The 19244-nt window shown below is 44.3% G+C and overlaps 1 protein-coding gene across 1 annotated transcript in view; it reads right to left on the bottom strand.

The window, feature by feature from the left end:
• TTLL4 (tubulin tyrosine ligase like 4) overlaps positions 1–19244 on the bottom strand; it is a 43180-nt gene that overhangs the window by 16741 nt on the left and 7195 nt on the right. The window contains 4 exon segments of the mRNA XM_037029167.1: positions 4612–4675; positions 5039–5148; positions 6021–7486; positions 7488–7816. Of these exon segments, the coding sequence (XP_036885062.1) occupies positions 4612–4675; positions 5039–5148; positions 6021–7486; positions 7488–7511 (1664 nt within the window). The 5' untranslated portion in view covers positions 7512–7816.

Raw genomic sequence — 19244 nt, 5'->3', positions numbered from 1 at the left:
AGCGTACCTGTTGCCAATGACTATTTCTGAGAACTTTAATAAACAATAAGACATTTAAACTGTATACATAGAACTATTTCAAATTGTCTGATTAATGGTTTTCCTGGTCAAAATAACTTTTGTTTAACAAAAGTGAAACTATGGGAACTTTCGTATTTTCCTGGTTACCTTTGTATTGATTTTTTCTGCTTAACTGATCATGCTGTACACCTGTAAATGTTAATCTATGCCAAAAATGAAAATATAAAAAATCAGCTTGTACTTGCAATAAACGGAACAGTGCTTCACCTGCCTTTGAGCTGTGTAGTTGCCTGTTACCCAGCGCCGACGCCTACTCTCACCTGAGGACCCTTAGATGGGCTGCGGCTGGACCGCGGCAGTCAATAAAATATATTTAAAAAAAATAGAGCCCTGGCTGGTGTAGCTCAGTGGATTGAGCGAGGGCCTGTGAACCAGAGTATCGCGGTTCGATTCCCAGTCAGAGCACATGCCTGGGTTGCAGGCCAGTTGCCAGTTCCCAGTTCCCGGCAGGGGATGCATGAGAGGCAACCATACATTGATATTTCTCTCCCTCTCTCCTTCCCTTCCCCTCTAAAGATAAATAAATAAAATTTTAAAAAAATAAATAAAAAGGAACTTCAAAAAATATATTTAAAAAAATAAATAAAAATAAAATCTTTTTAAAAATTTTATAAACTACTTAGTTTATAAAAAGCCATTCTACCTTATAGTCTGCAGCACAACAGAAATAGGAACTATATGTAAAACATTAGCCTTTTAAATATTAGAGGTTTTTAATGAATTGTACTGTGTCAAGTTAAATATTCATTCCTAATTAAATAATTTCAATTAATTTGACTCTTCCTCATTTCCAAAATATTTTGCTTAAAAGGCTTTTAGTTTACTATCAGGACTTAAGATCTAAAAAATAAGGAGAATGAGTTAATTTAAAAACAAAGACAACTGAAATCAGACAATACTATATGTCAACCTCGACTGAAAAATAAAAAGCAAAGAAAGGAATGTAAAATGGTATTTCCACTCTGAAAACATTTTGGCAGTTTCTTCCAAAGCTACACATGCACTCCTGGGCATTTATCTTAGAGAGATGAAGACTATGTTCATGCAAAAATATGTACACGATGGTTTATTTATAATAGCCTAAAACTTGAAACAATCCAAACAGCCTTCAACAGGTGAATGGTCAAACAAGCTGGGTGTGTCCATACCACAGGATACTGCTCAGCAACGAGAAGGAATGAACCATTGGCATGTGCAACAACCTGGGGCACAGGATGTGCTGAGTAAAAAAAGCCAAGCCCCAAAGGTTACATATGACTATCATTCCGTTTGTGTAACATTCTTGAAATGACAAAAGTATGGGACAAATTAGTGGTTGTCAGGGGCTAAGAGGGGATGGAGTAGGAGGAAAGCAGGTGTGGCTATTGAAGCACCGGCAGGGATTCTTGCAGTAATGGAAATATGTCTTGACGAACATTGGTATCTTGGTTGTACTACAATATGCCACAGTTTTGCAAGAGGTTACCATGGGGGAAACTGTGTAAAGAATTCTGGGATCTCTACTAATTATTTCTTATAACTGAATATTAATCTACAATAGTCTCAAAATCAAAGGTTTAATAATAAAATGACAGACAGAAGCTTTTTGTTAGCTGCCTCTCAAGTGTATTGGACTTGTCCTCAAGAGACTTGGCTTCTGATCTAGCAGTGCTGCAAACCATGACCTTGCAAGATACTTAAAGTCTCTTGTCCTTGACTTTGACATCTGAAAAAAGAGGCTGGACTTGATGACCTCCATCTCTAAAGTTACACGATTCTCAGAAAAACAAATATGGAACTGGAAATGCAATAAACTATTACTGGCTACAGAAAAAGAAGCACTGTTTTCAATGATCTTCCTGTAATTGCCAAATATTCTATAATATTGTAAAAAAGTAAATCTTTCATAAAGAAAAATAAGATTTTAGCAATCCAAAAGCATTTCTGATTTTAGTCATCCTTAAAATGCAAAGTGGCTGAAATTCCTCAACCTCCACGTGCCTGAAAAGCCTCAGATAAATAACATTTTAAGCCTCAAATAAATAAGAAGTTCTGTGCATTTTGTAGGAGTTAAATTAATGAATGAACAAATTACTAACCAACACCTTTTGTGAATTTCATCTTATAAAATCAGAGAGGTTAAATAAGAGACTATGCAGCTGATTTGAAGTAGCCTGAAAACTCAAACCTAAATCACCCTTAAGCATGAAAAAGGTGGGACTCCAAGTCAATTCAATTACATGTCAAATGTTTTTTCTCTTATAGAGAGTGGGCGTGCTTAGTCAACATCCAATACATCCATCCAGAAGTACCGTTGCTTTTCTGAAAGGAGGATGGATTAGGCTTAAAGTAACAGAAATGATGCACCAGAGGCAAGGTACCTATGACAGGATTTCTATCAACCTTCACAGAAAGTCCAGTTCTGTCTCTCCATTTTCCCAACAGCTCTCTCCTCCTTGCTGGTTTGGGGCTCTGTGATTGGTAGAGCTGCTGCCACTGTCATATTCAGAGATGCAGCTTGCTTCGTCCATACTAACCAAGGCATGAAAAGCTCCTTCTACTCTTAGCTTCATCTAAGGCCCAGCTGACACACAGAGAGACAACCTGAGTCTGGCTGCTCCCTCAATACATGTCACTGAATTTCTTGAAGCTAGAATGATAATTTTTAATTAAAAATACAGTAAAAAAACAAAACTCACCAATTATGCATACACACAATAAGAAACTATATATTTTTTTCTTCTACTTTATAGTATAAGTTATTTTTAAAAAGAAAAAAAACCTTTAATGTTTAGTATTAGGTTGACCAAAAAGTTCTTTTGGTTTTTTCTGTAAGATGGCTCTACTAGTGCTTAGTTGTCTTTAACTTCATTTGAAACAATTTTGTTCGACTGTATTTTGACAGCTGTCATATCAGCATGTATTAAAACAAAAAACCCCAAGCCCTGGCTGGTATAGCTCAGTGGATTGAGTGCGGGCCTGCGAACCAGAAGATCCCGGTTCGATTCCCAGTCAGGGCACATGCTTGGGTTGCAGGCCAGTTTCCGGCAGGAGCCAGTTCCCTGCAGGGGATGCATGAGAAGCAACCATACATTGATGTTTCCTTCCTCTCTCCTTCCCTTCCCCTCTAAAGATAAATAAATAAAATATTTTTTAAAAATAAATAAATAAAACAAAAGACCCCAAAACATCAAAGTTGGTGAATTTTTGTGTCACCATTTTAACACTGAAGATAGAAGAATATACACAACATTTTCAGCATGTTATGCTTCGTTATTTCAAGAAAATAAATGCAACTGAAACACTGCAAAAAAACAAAAGATTTTTTTTGCAAAAAACAAAACAAAACAAAAAAGATTTGCGCAGTGTACGGAGAAGGTGCTATGACTGAACAAACATGTCCAAAGCAGTTTGTGCAGTTTCGCGCTGGAGACTTCTCACTGGACCACACTCGGCGGTGGGGCAGACCAGCTGAGGTTGACAGTGATGGAACCGAGACACTGGTCGAGAACAATCAACCTTCTACCACGTGCGGGACAGCTGACATAACTCAAAATACCCAAATCAGTAAAGTTATTGGGAAAATGAAAAACGTGTCTCTTATTTTACGGAGAAAACCACAGGCACTTTTTGGCCAACCCAATACTTTGGTGTGGGGGGGTCTTTTTAATATTTAACAAAACAACATAACTGATGACAGAGCCTCATACTGAGAGACAGTGTTGGAAGTGGCGAGGGGGACAAGGAAGATGCTGCTGAAGAATGTTAACTTTCCACCCTGAGAGGTGGTGTACATGATCCTTTGGCAGATTCTAAAAATCTTTAGCCCAGTGACATGCCCTAACAGTCCTGCACTCCTTCCTTTCCCCTAACACCCCATCTCAACTAGATGCAACACCTGCAGCTACCTGTTTCACCAAAGAAGGGCTTACGTTAAAGAGCAGCTTTCTGGTCCCCTAGTTAGAGGCAGATCGGCATCACTCGGACTCCGCCAAGGGCGGTCGATAAAAAGCTGGATTAAAGCTGGAGAATTTTTAATTCAATCTGTTATTATTAAGGCTAATGCCAGTCTTATTTCACAATATAAAACTAACCTCAGAAGGCAGCAAGAGAGCAGTTCAAAAGGCTCCAATCATGGTAAGTGTCTCGGGCTGCTTCTGACAGTGGAGCACACGTATAATGTGAGGTGGCAATTATCCTCATGTGGGTGGCCCAACTAGTAATTTACCTCAAACACTGTTTCTTCACTAATTATTCATGTTCTAACCACTTCTTGAAATTATTTTCTTTTTATGTGAGCAATTTCTTAGAGCCGAAAGACTGAATCGTAGCCTAAGAAACATGGTACTATTCTTAAGTCCAATTGACGAAATATGTTTCTGGCGCCTTCCATTGCTCCTTACTTGAACATTAAAGTCCTAAACGTAAAAATTTGGTAAAAACGAGTGAAGGTCAACAGGGCCATTAATTACTTAGATAGTTAATCTCTTCATAATCTTAAAAGAGACAAAAAATGAGCATCTACCAGTGATCTACACAACCAGCACTCACCGAGAGATCACAGCTACCGACTCGCTGGAAGACACAGAACTGAAGGAGGAGCGCTCCGACTCTCCTGGTGGTTGGGGGAAGCAGAGAGGTTGTGAATGGGAGAGGCTGCGACACACACCCACAAAACCGAGGTAGCCCTTCCTTGGACATATTGGCTCAGCCTTCCCGCAGGGCCACAAGCACCACCCTGCTGCCCTGCACTGCCTTCCTCCAGCTCGATAGCAGCGGGGAGAAGGCAAGACTGGTGGGGCAGGAGGACTAGAGAACCAAGTCCCTCAAAAGCCACTACACACCACCCTTGGATCCCTGAGGCAAATGAAGAATGCGGGTGGTAAAGTGGGTCAAAGACCTGGTAACCACTGCTAGCCCCCTTCCCTAGTGGGTGGTGACCAACTCCCAGCTGGTCGTGAGAGGGTCCCCTACTTACCCTCCTCCTCTTCATTCTCATCATGGCTACAGCAGTCTTCCAAACCATCCACCAGCTCTTCTTCTAGATCTTCAGCCTCAACCTGGTCCAGCTGGAGGTCAGCAGCTGAACTGTAAGAAAGCGTCATGCCCCAGCCCAGCCAGTTCCATGACAGAGGTCACAGTTAGATTCTCACTGCTTCATCATCCCCAGTGTCTGTTTCTTTCCCAGTCACCAACCTGCTGTCTCTTGTCTGAATCTCACACTTCACTTCTCTCATCCCCAGAGCTTAGGCCCGGCCATAATGGTTCCTCAACCCTATAGCCTCCGTCCTACAGAGCCGCACTACGTCCTTTATCTCCTTTGAAGTCCCTCAAGGCATAAAGGTCCAAAACACCAGCCACAAATGTCTGGTAATGGACTTCGAAGCCCCTAGGCTGCTGTCTGGGAACTCAGAGCAAGGCAGGCCTCGGTGAACCACGGCAGTGACAGGGAGCCAGGAGAAGAAACCAGGTACACACGTGTATGCCCCACGTCTGAAGCGGCTGCCCTACCAGGAACGACTGACGACCTGATTTGGTTTGGAATTAAGTAGAAAAGTCACAGGCCCCAACTTGTGGGGTTTGGAATTTTTATTTCTCCCTGGCTATAATCTAAAGTAGGGGTCAGCAAACTCTCCCTCTGAAGGACCAGACAGTAAATATTTTCAGCTTTGGGGCCTTACTGTCACAACTCATCAGCCCTACCACTGCAACAGGGAGCTGCCGCAGATAGTAGTAACTCAACGGGTCCGGCTGCATTTCAATAAAACTTTACGGAAGCAGGCAGTGTGCAGGATTTGGCCTGAAGGCTGTGGTTTGCTGACCTCTGTCCTGAAGTGAAAGCCGTAATTCTGGGCAGCTAAAAAATAGAACCAACCTTCAGAGACACCGGGTCGGTGTCAGCAAATTTTAATATATGCATCCTACTGATCTAAATGAACAAAAAACTTTCTCCAACTTACCCAATATCCTTAGCAGGTGAGTCTAGCTCCCTGGCTTCTTTAGGCCCCTCCTTCCCAAGGTGGCCCAGATGGATGGAAGACAGACGGGTGGCCACATCAGCTAAGCCAAAGGGCTGGCGGGGACAAGGCAGAACTGGTGTTTTGTCTTCTCCAAGTGGTGAGGAATCGATCACAGAACCACGGGCAGGGCTGCGGCTGAGCCCGCTGTTGTGTGAGGCAAGGAGGTGAATGCTGATGCGTTTGGTACAAATGACTGTACTGTCCAACTCCAAGGTGTCCGAGGCTCCAGGGAGGATCCCAGCTGCCCCAGCACCCTCCTGAGGGAGCTGCTGGCCTACCATGGGAGGCTTCCACCGACTGTTCCTGTTGAGGAGACTCCACTGCGAGCTGGGGTTCACTGAGCCAGATGGCTCAAACTGGTAGCCTGGCCTCAGCTTCTCAAAGCCACTTGTAGTGAACTTCCTCACAGCCTCGGTGAATTGAACCTCCTTGGTTAGAACCTGGGGGACAAAGTCGCCATCCAGGCCACAGGGATGTGGCTTTATCCTCACGGCTATGTTACCCTGGTTGAGCTGGGGGGAGGCAACACTGGTGGTGGAAGTGTCTAAGGAGCCAGGGGTCGGCAGGGGGCTGTGTGCAAGGGCACCATGTAGGACAATGCCATTGCTCTTGGGTACCCTGTGTTCAGTAGGCTGGAGAGCACAGTCTCCAGTGCCCCCTGAGTGATTCCAGGAGACAAGCTGGATCTTGGGTGAGGGTACTGGCTTTAGGCCCTCTGTGGCCTGTGAGAAAGGCACTTTAGTGCTATTTGGCCGCAAGAAGGAGTTGTTATTTAGCACAGGCTTGTAGGAGGAGGAGGAGAGTGGAGATAGCATCTTCCCTGAGATGGCAGAAGCCAGTCTCTTCCCTGAAGGGTTCTCCCCCGCTGCTCCCAGTGAGAGGTATGGGTCTGCGGGGCAGGATGCCATGGGCTGGGCCATGGCGGAGACCGGGAAAGAAGTGGCTTTATTGGCAGTGAGTCTGACAGGAAGGTGCTTTTGATGGAGAGGAAAAGGTCTTTTTTCTGATGGGCTTGAATGTAAGCAGAAAGACTGCAGATGCTGGTAACTTCTGTGCCCACAGCTGGAACGGTACAGCAGGGTATTGCTGAACAAGCCGGGTACCCACAGAGAAGGCAGGTACCAGGAGCTGCGATGGCCTGTAAGGGCAGCTGTGGTCCCAGAGCTACATGAAGTTCTGGGGCAAAAGAAATAGGCAGGCTGGGGTGAGACACCCAAAAGGCGTGGGCTCAACCTTGCTGAAAGGGTCCCCACGTGTTTCTTCTCCAGCTTCCAGACTGGCTTAACCTGTCGCTGAGCCTGAGACCAGGCCTTGCCCTCAGAGGGTTTCTCGGGTGGCAGGGTGGGCACTGTGCCTGAGGGACCACTCTGCTTAAAGCTGTTTCCCTGGCGGAGACCAATACTGTAGGTGCTCTGCTCCTGCTGAGGCCATGAGGGGCCCACATCACGGCCGCATGACCTCATGGCCCGGCTCAGGTACGGTGCCACGCATCTCCAACAGCAGCGGCTGCATCCTTGAAGTCCGTCAGCCTAAGGAGAGAGAGATGACTAGGAATGGGACAGAGCCAGGGCGACAAACACGCTGCTGATACAGTGGTCCTCGGGGAAGCAAAAGTTCCACCTCGGTATTTCTTGGGTGGTCTGTTTTGGTCATCATCGTCTGGGGCTCTGAGAGAAGAACACTGGGGTCCTAGGGTGTTTTCAGTGGCTTTCCTGCTGTCCTTGCTGCGATCAAACCTGGCAACAGGGTTGGAACCGGTGAAATCCCAAGGACTGGGACATTAAGGCCCCATCACTGTGAGTCTGCTCATGAGTTGCCACTCTCACTCAGAGAGCTCTTTCCTCTCTCCCCAAAGAAACCAAAAACAACAACAAAAAACACCTTCCTCTCTCCCCAGCCACGACTTTCCGTGAGTGGCTTCCTTCCCTCACCTAACACCAGTGTGGCTAGGAATAAGACAAATCTGGGGGTGGCAGAGAAACACACCAATATCTTCCTCCTCACCAACCAATTCTGAAAGGTCAAAGATCACTCCAGAAACATATTTTACACGTACTCCTCCCTGACTAACTCTCGGCAGCCCCTGGTACGGTCTGTTCTTTGTGGTTAAGGGTGGCAAGTTCAGATACGGGCAGAGGATTCCCCCGCTGACCTGGAGTTCATCTGGAGCTGAGGCAGCAGCTTCCCCTCTGCAAGAGTCTTGTCAGCTGTAGAGACTTACATTCCATCCCACGTGTTGGTGGTAAAGAGAAGAAACAAAATGGAAGCAGACACCAACATTGTTTTTACTTTAAATGACTTTCTCCACAGCAACCTCAACGGGTCAGGAGAGTCCAGAGAGCAGAGTAGAGAGGCTAGAGAGGCAAGAGAGGACAGGAGTTTTCTTCACTGCGGATCCCAGGCTTGGGTCTGGGCTGATCCCGGGGATGACGACCCCGTCTCACACGTTTGCTCACTCAGTGTTTCTGCTAAGGCAAACTCTCTGACCTAGCCAGTAGTTCTGGGTTCCAAACAGTCTACTCAGCCCGGCCACTTACTTTCTAAATCACACGCACAAAATATTCTCCAGTTTTCACAACCACAGGAAAGGTGGGCCTACTTTCACGGAAGCATCTTGGGGGGGGCAGGTTAGGGGTAGAGAGAACAAGGCCCTCTACAAGAAGTCCTTCATCCAGGATAATTCTGACTGGGACCCTGGCCTCCCCAAGTGTTTTCAGAGTGGCTAGAGGGAATTCACAGAGAATTTTTTTGTTCAAGTTACATTTAAAACACAAACTTCAGGTCATCCCCATAAAATCAATAAATATTAAAAAAACTGAAATATAAAAATATGCAAGCTTCAACAGGGAGAGGACCTTGTATTCTGATAAGAGAACAATGGCAAAGGAAAATCCACGATTGCACTTTACAGCCAAGGGAACTGCTGGTGTCGTCTGCCAGCAAAGAGCTGCAGAAGCCGCACGGCATCGCCCTCTTTGCCTACACGTCTGCCCTATGTAGAGCACAGACCCCACAACTCATCACCGCTGACACGGGAAACGAGGGAGGGCCAAAGACAGCATAAGGGCTACAACTAGATTTTGATGCCCGTGACCTCAAATTAAGGTGACAGAGAAAGGCCCTCCACCAAGTCTGAACTCTGGAAACACGGTGCAGGGAACAATTACATTCCATGTACAGAGAGTGGAGAATGCACACAAAGGAAAGAGCCAAGCCTGCGGTGGCTTTGGTGGAACACACGGGAGAGTGTATGCTGTGTACGTTCAACAGACTCACAGTCCCAGCTCCTGCTGCCCTCTTTCAGGACTCCACGTCTTGCCCCACCGATATAACACAACAAACACAACAGACACACCAGAGTGATGGGAGAAAGGGGCTAAGAAAATGAAGCTTCGGGCAGGTACTATCCGAAAAATACCACACTTGTGGTTCCTCGTGTACATTCTGTTATCACAGATCTTCATGTCCTTTCTAGGGCCACTTCCCAGAGCCCTTTACTCTTGAATATCACCTTCTCCAGGTAGCCTTCCTGGACTCCTTGGTTTAAACAGAACATCTCATCTCTGTGTGTGCCACCATGACTGATTTTACTGTACTGAGCTTTAATTATGGACTACTCATCCACCTAGAGAAGGACACCAGCTGATGTCCCAGTACAGGGTTGGCATACAGTAAGTGCTCAATACTCTGTTGAATGAATAAACTGAAAAAGTACAGTAAATGAAGGGGAAAACACTAGCACCAATGAACACTCGTCTGGGCACCTAACAAATGCCAGGTATCAGGTGCTAGGCATTTTGCCTGTATTATTTCATTTAATCCTCACAAATACCTCACATTCTCTTTCGTGATGATGAATCTGAGACTCAGCAAAGCTAAGTAACTCTTCTATAACTAAACAACCAATTAGTGTTGCCTAGATTAAAACTCCAGTTTGCCTGACTCCACAATGCCTCTTAAGTAGGAGTGAAAACACACACTCCGTCACTACCCCCTCAATCATCCTTAAGCTTCTGGGTGTAAACAAAAGCCAGGTTGGAAACACCGTTGCACTGTTTATGCTGAGTGCCTTCACGGGTGAAGTGGCTGAGAGCGTGCCACTGCATTCTCACCACCCCACAGCCAACCCCACTGTCCCTCGTGGCCTTGGGTACCCATTGCACATCACCCAGGGCTGGGGGAAGAGGTCCACCTCTCTACAGTGAACTGGTTGCATCCTCAGTGCCAGGAACACCGAACACAACTGGCTTGGCATCTAGTTGACTTAACCCCCAACACAAACAAGGAAGAGGAAGGCAAAGCTGTGGGTGGCCTGCTTCCAGGCAGAATGTCAAGCAGGTCTGATGGGCAAGTCCAGAGTAAAGTGGATTCTCTTCTCTCTACAGGATTCCAGATCTCATGTGTCTCTGCAATGGCCATTTCTCACTCCTTGTTCCCTCTCATTGTCCTCATGATGAGCAGGGTGGCAACTTGGAAAAAGGCCACCTGCCTTCCCAGAGAAGCATATATGGACAAGCAGGTAAGAAGACGTTTCTGTAAATCTCTTTTTGAGAAATAGTTCCACAGCTAATAAGAGACACCCAGGGTTGGCTAAGATGGCTGCATTGGGAACTGCCAAGCAAAGACAAATCTGTCAGATATTCTGCAGTGAGTAGCTTTAAGAACACGAAGTAAACAGTATCACATATAAATGCTCCAATCTGGCATCACTATTTTTGGTTCAGAAGTAGTATTTGTAGACAAGGGAAAGATGGTTGCTAAAAGCAACTCTCACCTTTCTCCTTACAGAGATTCCTGATGAAACCAAAAGTCCACATGATGGGGAAGCAGAGACCTAGTTAGAATGTCGCAGGTCCACTGACTGCTGCCACAGGTCACCTTTTCCTGTACCCTACCCTCAACCTTTTCCTGTACCCTGCCCTCAACCGCACTGCCACTCAAGTGCTAGGAAATGACCACGTCACCAATGCAGTGACCAACTTCAAAAAGCTTTAGAAGGCCCAAAATATAAAAGTAGAGGAAGTGAGAAAATAGTTTCAAAATCTAACACATTAAGAATAGTGGTTTCTGCCATAAAATCAAGGTCCAGGGGCGCACATCGCGTCTGGCACCCAGGTCCCGTAGCCAGCACACACTCGGAAGGCAGTTCTTCTGCAAGATCATAAAACCTGCCCCCTGTAGTGTACACAGGGCTCCAGCACAGTGGCTGTGAGACCCTCCTCCCAGCTTTTACTACGGGCACCGAGATGGCACAAATGTGCTATGTCTGCGTGTGTGCCTTTAGAACCGAAGAGACAGGTTTCCCACCTCCTAGGGGACAAGAACAAGGAGAAAAGGTATTTGTATTTGTAGAAGGCCTCACACAGGCCACTCATGAAAGCTTTATTTCCGAAACACCCAATTTAAGCAAATCTAAACTTATAATAATTGGTAATTATGTAAACTGAAAGGATTCACAAGCTCCATTACTTTCATTCAATCTACATACCTTTTTTTAGCCACATACCACCACTACACTTAGGGATAAACGAAGGCATTCCTACTTGCTCTAAGTCCAGAGGGCCCACCATTAGCTGATCCTCCAGTAAACAGCTTACAAGGAACTTATTTTAAGAGCAAATAAACTGACCTCATCTGGAAAATATTATTTTGAATAATCTAACATATTTTAAAGAGCTACTAAGCTTACACCTTTCTTGCTCCTACACTTCCCTGGAAAACAGAAGAGCAAATAGGGATACAAGAGTTCAAGTTTAGAATAAACAGGCCTGTTTCTCGCTAAATTCCTCAACGTCCAAACAGGAAAATGTCCAATTGAAGAGCAAGGTTAGAGCAGCTAAGGAAAGAGTTCTTAGGAAGAAAAGTCTGAAAAAGCTCTGAAAAAGCTCTGAAAAAGCTCTCAAGATGTTTTTTAATAGGTTAATGGAAAAACCATTAAGAAGATCATCTGGAAGATCTTTGGGGAAGGAAAAACACTAGATGAGCCTGAAATATGCTGTAAAGAGTAAGGAAATATTCAAATTTGATAGGGACATGTCATAAGATCACAGAAACAACAAACATCACACTTAGTAGTGAAACACTAGATGCCTTCGCTCCAAGGCTGGGAACAAGGCAAAGATTTCTACTCTCATTTCTATTCAACATTGTGCCAGAAATACACCCAGTGAAATAAGGCAAGAAAAAGAAATCAAAGCCACATAGACTGCAAAGGAAGAAGTAAAACTGCCTTTATTTTCAGGAACATGATCTTATCTTGCATATAGAAATCTACACAAAACCTACTAAAATACGCAGGTTTAGAAAGATTGTAAGATACAAGATCAATACATAAAAATAACTTTATTTCTATATACTAATAAGCAAGTAAATTAAATTCCATTCATAACAAGAATACTTAAAAATGAATTTAACAAAAGTACATTAAAAACTACAAAGCATTGTTGAGAGAAATTAAAAACCTCAATATATGGAGAGATATAACATGCATGAATTGAAAGACTCAATACTGTTAAAATGGCAATTCTTCCCAAATTTATCTACGGAATAAATGCAATTCCTATCAAAATCCCAGCAGGCTTCTCTGGAGACATTGACAAGCTGATCCTAAAACTTATGGAAACTGAAAAGACTAGAATGGACCCTGGCTGGGTAGCTCAGCTGGTTAGAACATCGTTCCAATATGCCAAGGTTGTGGGTTCAATCCCTGGTCAGGGCACATACAAGAATTAACCAATGAATGCAAAAATAAGTGGAACAAACCAATGTTTCTCTCTCTCCCTCCCTTTTTCTCTCTAAGAAATCAAACAATAATTTTTTAAAGACTAGAATGGTCAGACTTCCAGCCAAGATGGAGGCGTAGGTAAAAACACTGTGCCTCCACGCACAACTAAGTTTAAAGACAACAAAGTTTTAGTAACAAAAACGCAGCCAAAACACAGAAAATTGAACTGTACAGAAGTCCAACAACAACGAACCATTCAGCCAGAGCGGTAAGGGGGGCGGAGTCAGCTGCGGAGCTGGGTCGCACAGGAAAGATCATTTGGTCCCACTGACCCAGGAGCTACCCAGGAGCATAGGTGGCAGCAGTTGACAGATCCCAGACACGGGGTGGCAAGGGGTGGACCCAGTGAGGGCGCAGGGCTGCTGACTAACCGAGGTCACACATTCGTGTGTAGATAAACCAAGCGAAGGAGTGAACAGTGAGACAGTCTGCTCAGGCTAGGGCCCCAGTGACGGGAATTAGAGCCTGAAAGCACCAACTGGAAAGACTTTCGGGGTCGAGGTGCTGGGAGAGGCTCCCAGGCTCACAGAGAGTTCCTTAGAGAGACCCACAGGGTCCTGGAGGGTACACAGGCCCATATACCTGGGAACCAGCACCAGAGGAGCCCGATTTGCTTGTGGGAAGCAGCAGAGGGGACAGAAATCTGAGAAAGCAGAGCAAAGCGCCATTTTTTCCCCTCTCTGACCCCGCCCCCACGTACAGCATCACAACCCAGCAACTGGGTTGCCTCACCCTGGTGAACACCTAAGGCTCCGCCCCTCATATATAACAGGTGTGAACAGACCAAAACATTATGTCTCAAGAACAGCTCAAAGCCCCAGAGCCTATAATTCTAAGCGACCAAGAAATAGCCAACCTTTCAGATGCACAGTTCAAAATATTGGTGATCAGGATGCTCACAGAACTGGTTGATTTTAGTCACAAATTAGAGGAACAAATGAAGGCTAAACTAATTGAAATGAAGGGAAATGCACAGGAAACCAAGAGCAATGGAAAGGAAACTGGGACTCAAATCAAGGGAGTGGACCAGAAGGAGGAAAGAAACAACCAAACAGAAAAGAAGGAAGAAAAAAGAATTCAAAAAAGATGAGGAGAGGCTTAGGAACCTCCAGGACATCTTTAAACGTTCCAACATCCAAATTATAGGGGTACCAGAAGGGGAAGAGGAAGAGCAACAAGTGGAAAACTTATTTGCCCAAATAATAAAGGAGAACTTTCCCAGTCTGGCAAAGGAAATAGACTTCCAGGAAATCCAGGAAGCTCAGAGAGTCCCAAAGAAGTTGGACCCAAGAAGGAACACACCAAGGCACATCATAATTACATTAGCCAAGACTGAAATGAAGGAGAGAATCCTAGAAGCAGCAAGAGATAAGGGGACAGTCACCTACAAAGGAGTACCCATCAGACTATCAGCTGATTTCTCAAAAAAGACCTTACAGGCAAGAAGGGGCTGGCAAGAAGTATTCCAAGTCATGAAATCCAAAGACCTACAGCCAAGATTGCTCTATCCAGCAAAGCTTTCATTTAGAATATAAGGGCAGATAAAGTGCTTCTCAGATGAGGTCAAATTCAAGGAGTTCATCATCACCAAGCCCTTATTATATGAAATGTTAAAGGGACTTATCTAAGAAAAAGAAGATGAAAAATATGAACAGTGAAAGGACAGCAAACTCACAGTTATTAACAATCACACCTAAAACAAAAGCAAACTAAGAGGACAACTAGATTGGGAGCAGAACCATAGAAATGGAGATCAGCCCTGGCTGGTATAGCTCAGTGGATTGAGCACAGGCCTGTGAACCAAAAGATCGTGGTTTGATTCCCGTCAGGGCACATGCCTGGATTGCAGGCCAGTTCCCAGCAGGGGGATGCACGAGAAGCAACCTTACATTGATATTTCTCTCCCTCTCTCCTTCCCTTCCCTTCTAAAGATAAATAAATAAATAATTTAGAAAATTTATTAAAAAGAAAATAAATAGAGATCACATGGAGGGTTAGCAACAGGGGAGGAGGAGAAGGGGGGAGAAGATATAGAGAATAAGTAGCATAGACGGTGGGTAGAAAATAGACAAGGGGGAGGGCAGGGATACTATGGGAAATACAGAATCTAAAGAACTTGTGACACATGGACATGAACAAAAGGGGGGAACGGGGGGCAGGGGTGTGCAGGGTGGAGGGGAGTGAAGGGGGGAATGGGACAACTGTAATGACATATTCAATAAAATATATTTTAAAAAATTAAAAATTAAAAAATAAATTAAAAAAAAAGAAAAAGAAAAGACTAGAATGGCCAAAACAATTTTGAAAAATAATGAACAAAGTTGGAGCACTTATACTAGCTAATTTCAAAATTTGGTATAAAGCTACAGTAATCAAGGTGACATGGTATTGGCATAAAAATAGATATAAAGATCAATGGAACTGAATAGAGAAGAAATAAATTCATTTTAATGATCCATTACAGGCACACTTCATTTTGTTGAGCTTTGGTTTATTGGGCTTTACATATGTTGCATTATTTACAATCACCTGCGGACAGCTCTGAGAGGGGATTTGGGGGGAAAGGGATTGAACAGAAAGAAAAAGGACTCATGGATACATGGACATCAGTGTGGTGATTGCGGGGGTGAAAGGGGGATAAATAGTCATGGAAAAATACAAAAAAATAAAAAATAAGAAGAAACAAAGAATGATATCTACACAGAAAAGAAGAATGAATAACAAAGCAAGTGTGGTAAAATAATAACATTTGATAACTCTGGGTAAAAATAAATAAAAACTCAGCCCTGGCTGGTGTAGCCCAGTGGATTGAGCACGGGCCTGTGAACCAGAGTATCGTGGTTCGATTCCCAGTCAGGGCACATGCCTGGTTTGCAGGCCAGTTCCCAGCACGGGGCACAAGAGAGGCAACCCTACATTGATATTTCTCTCCCTATCTCCTTCCTTTCCCCTCTAAAGATAAATAAATAAAATATTTCTTAAAAAATAAACAAATAAAAACTCTTTGTACGATTTTTACAACTTTTTTGTAAGTCTGAAATTATTTCAAAATAAAAGAAGTTAAAAAAGAAAAAGTCATTACTATTTAAAGGGAACTTTGGTTTCCTCAGATCAGGAGGCAGGTAGTGTACAATCAACTTGAACTTTTCTTTGAAATTAGACTGGCAAGAATGAGTTTTACTCCTCGCTCCACTGCCGAGGCAGGCTGGACTGGGGGATCACCCTCCTGTCATCTCTGAGGTGCAGAAGTGAGGTCACGTGCCCGATGAAGAGCCTCACCAGAGCATAAAGTCTCTTCAGTGTGGCCACAGGAGGCAGCTGCCTTCACATAAACTAGCCACCTAGCACACTCCACCCTCACCGGCCAGTGACTTTGCAAACTATGGCCTAAGGGGAGTTTAGAAGAGAGGGCACACACCGCAGCCTTGCAGTTAAGTTTAACAGCATGTTCTCTGGGGCCCATCAACACACAATGAGGGGGCAGAGGGGAGGCTCTCAAATTTTTAGGAAAGAAATGTTGTTTAAACCTGATTCTGGGTGAAAATCTCATTACCCAACAAAACACAAGTCTTATCTTGCCTTCAACTGAGAGAGCAGTGCTCTCAGTACCAACACAGAGACAGGAACGTAGATGCTGAGATAAGGACTGTAGGGCGAGAGGGAAGAAAACAAGGGGACAGTGTGGGAAGCGCCAAGTTCTCCGACTGCTGTTATTCACGGAAGGAACACGTTATCTTTTAATCTCCTTGAAATTAGATGGAAATGTCACGTTTTACTAAAAAGTCATGCTAAGGGAAGTGGGAGGAGGACTAATAAAGCAGGAATGATCAGTCACATTCTTCAATGAACCTTTTAGAGTCTATTAATCTTTTAGAGTCAGAGACAGGAAATAAGCCGCAACTATACAAAAAAGACTTCGGTTAAAAAACATCCAGGCAGAAGGGACTAAGTCGCTGGCTTGGTGTTTATGAAACACAGAAACTCCCAGCATGCCCCGTGATGATGATTTCACCCCACTCGCAGCACATCTTCACTACCACTCCCTCAATCCATCAACGAGGCCTTCCAAGTTCAAATATACGTCTGGAATTCATCTCTTCTCAGCTTCAAATATATGTCCTTGAATCCATCTATTCTCCTACACTTCCAGTTACTGCCTTAGTCCAAATGACTACCATCTCTCACCTGCTGGTGTCCCTGCTTCTTCTCTTACCACTTCTAATCTGTTCTCCAGATAGTGGCCACGGTGCTCTTTTTAAAGATGGCTTAGAGCCACTGCATGGCTCCAAGGCCTATGTGACCTGACTCCTGACTCGCCTCCTGACCTTACCAGCCACTTTCCAGCCTCACCAGGCGTGTTCCCAGGGTGTTGGCTGTTCCCTCTAAACCACTCAGACAGCTGAATGCGAATGGCCAAACCAGTTAGTATTCGGCTAATAGCACGCCCTCCAAGAACTAGCTCACCTACCCTAATACTGCAACACCCCCAATCACTCCCTATCACATTACCTTGTTCTATTCTGTTTCATTCTTCTACTATCTAAAATTATTATATATTAATATTGTCTTATAAATACCCAAAGAAACACTGGAAAGATGAACAGAAACTGATTTTTAAAAAGATTTATTTATTTACTTTTTAATTTATTTATTTTTAAAAGTATTTTATTTATTTATTTTTAGAGAGAGGGGAAGGGAAGGAGAAAGAGTGGGAGAGAAACATCAATGTGTGGTTGCCTCTCATGTGTCCTCTACTGGGGACTTGGCCCGCAACCCAGGCACGTGCCCTAACTGGGAATCAAACCAGCGACCCTTTGTTTCACAGCCCGTACTCAATCCACTGAGCCACACTAGCCAGGGCTATTTACTTTTATAGAAGGAGGGAAAGAGAGGGTGAGATACACCAGTGTGAGAGAGAAACATCCATCTGCTGCCTCTCATACACGCCCTGACTGGGAACGGAACCTGCAACCCAGGAATGTGCCCTGACCAGGAACCAAACCAGTGACTTTTTGCTTTGAGGGACATGCCCAACAAACTGAGTCACACTGGTCAGAGCCAGAAACTGATTTTTTAAAATCAGGTTACCAGTGGGGTCTGAGACTTCTCTGTGTACATCTTTTTCTATCATTTTAATTTCTAAGCTATATAAATTAATCACCTAGTCAAAGACCTTATTAATTTTTAAATGAAAATTTCACTTTTTTATTTATTGTATTTTTCCCCATTACCATTTAGTCCTCTTATACCCCCCTCCCCCTGGCAATCACCACACTGGTGTCCATGTCCATGAGTCCTTTTCCCTTTTTGCTTGATTCCTCCACCCCACTAACCTCCCTGCTCCCCCAGCTGCCATCCTACTCTCCATTAAATGAAAACTGTAACAGTCAAACATTCCCTTGCTGTTTGTCTATCTTCTCCTCCACAATGAAAGCCCTGTGAGAACTTAGACCTTGTTCACACAGCATATGCCCAGCCCTGGGAATGTAATCAGGGTTCCTTAAATATTTGCTGGATAAACAAACGCGTCTACAACAGGTGTGACCAGCAAAGCCACACAATGGAACTCTTCAGATCCAACAAGTGCTCCTCACCCACCACCATCCCCGTGTTACTACTTACCTCGGTACACAAACCCTGCCACAGCCACACCCAACTCCTTTACCACCTTTTACCACCTTTTCCTCCTCCTGAAGCCCCTCCAAAATTTTCCACAGTGCCTCTTTTATCCTCTTCCACATCAAACCAACCCGCTCCTTCTATTTCAACTATTATTTGCAGGAGAAGAGACACTTTTCAGATATGACCTGTCTCAGGCCTCATGTCCTCCTCACCAGTTGTCTGTTCCACCTTTTCCACATGTATGTCCAACCGCTTCAGTCCAGCTTGTCCAACTAGCTCTGCACCCCCGACCTTCCAATTTCTTTCAGCAGAACCTTATTTCTCCCAATCACATAAGAGGAAAACTTAAGTCACTTCTGACTTCTTCCTTTGCCTTATTCTCCAAAGCCAAACCAGATACAAAACTTATGAAATTTTGTCTTCATAGCATGCTTCCTCTTTTCTACACCACCACCCAGATCTGGACTATTACGACAGCATCCAGACTGAACCGAAATTTGTACCTTCAGGGTCTGCCCACCCTCCTTTTAAATCCTCAACCAAGGATATGTCTATTAATTTTAGAGAAACATTAATGTGCAAAAGAAACATCAATTTGTTGCATCCCACACGCGCCCCAACTGGGGATTAAACACACTACCTAGAGATGCACCCTGACCAGGAATTGCAACCCTTTGGTGCATAGGATGATGCTCCAACTGGCCAGAGCACAGGATCTGCCCCTTTTCATTCCATCCTGTGTTGGTCTTAACACTAAA

This window comes from Sturnira hondurensis, unplaced genomic scaffold (assembly GCF_014824575.4).
Source record: "Sturnira hondurensis isolate 20B ecotype Veracruz unplaced genomic scaffold, ASM1482457v3 Scaffold0020237, whole genome shotgun sequence".
Taxonomy (NCBI): domain Eukaryota; kingdom Metazoa; phylum Chordata; class Mammalia; order Chiroptera; family Phyllostomidae; genus Sturnira; species Sturnira hondurensis.
The sequence above is the reverse complement of the archived record's forward strand: the minus strand, read 5'-3'. Positions and strand labels throughout refer to the sequence as shown.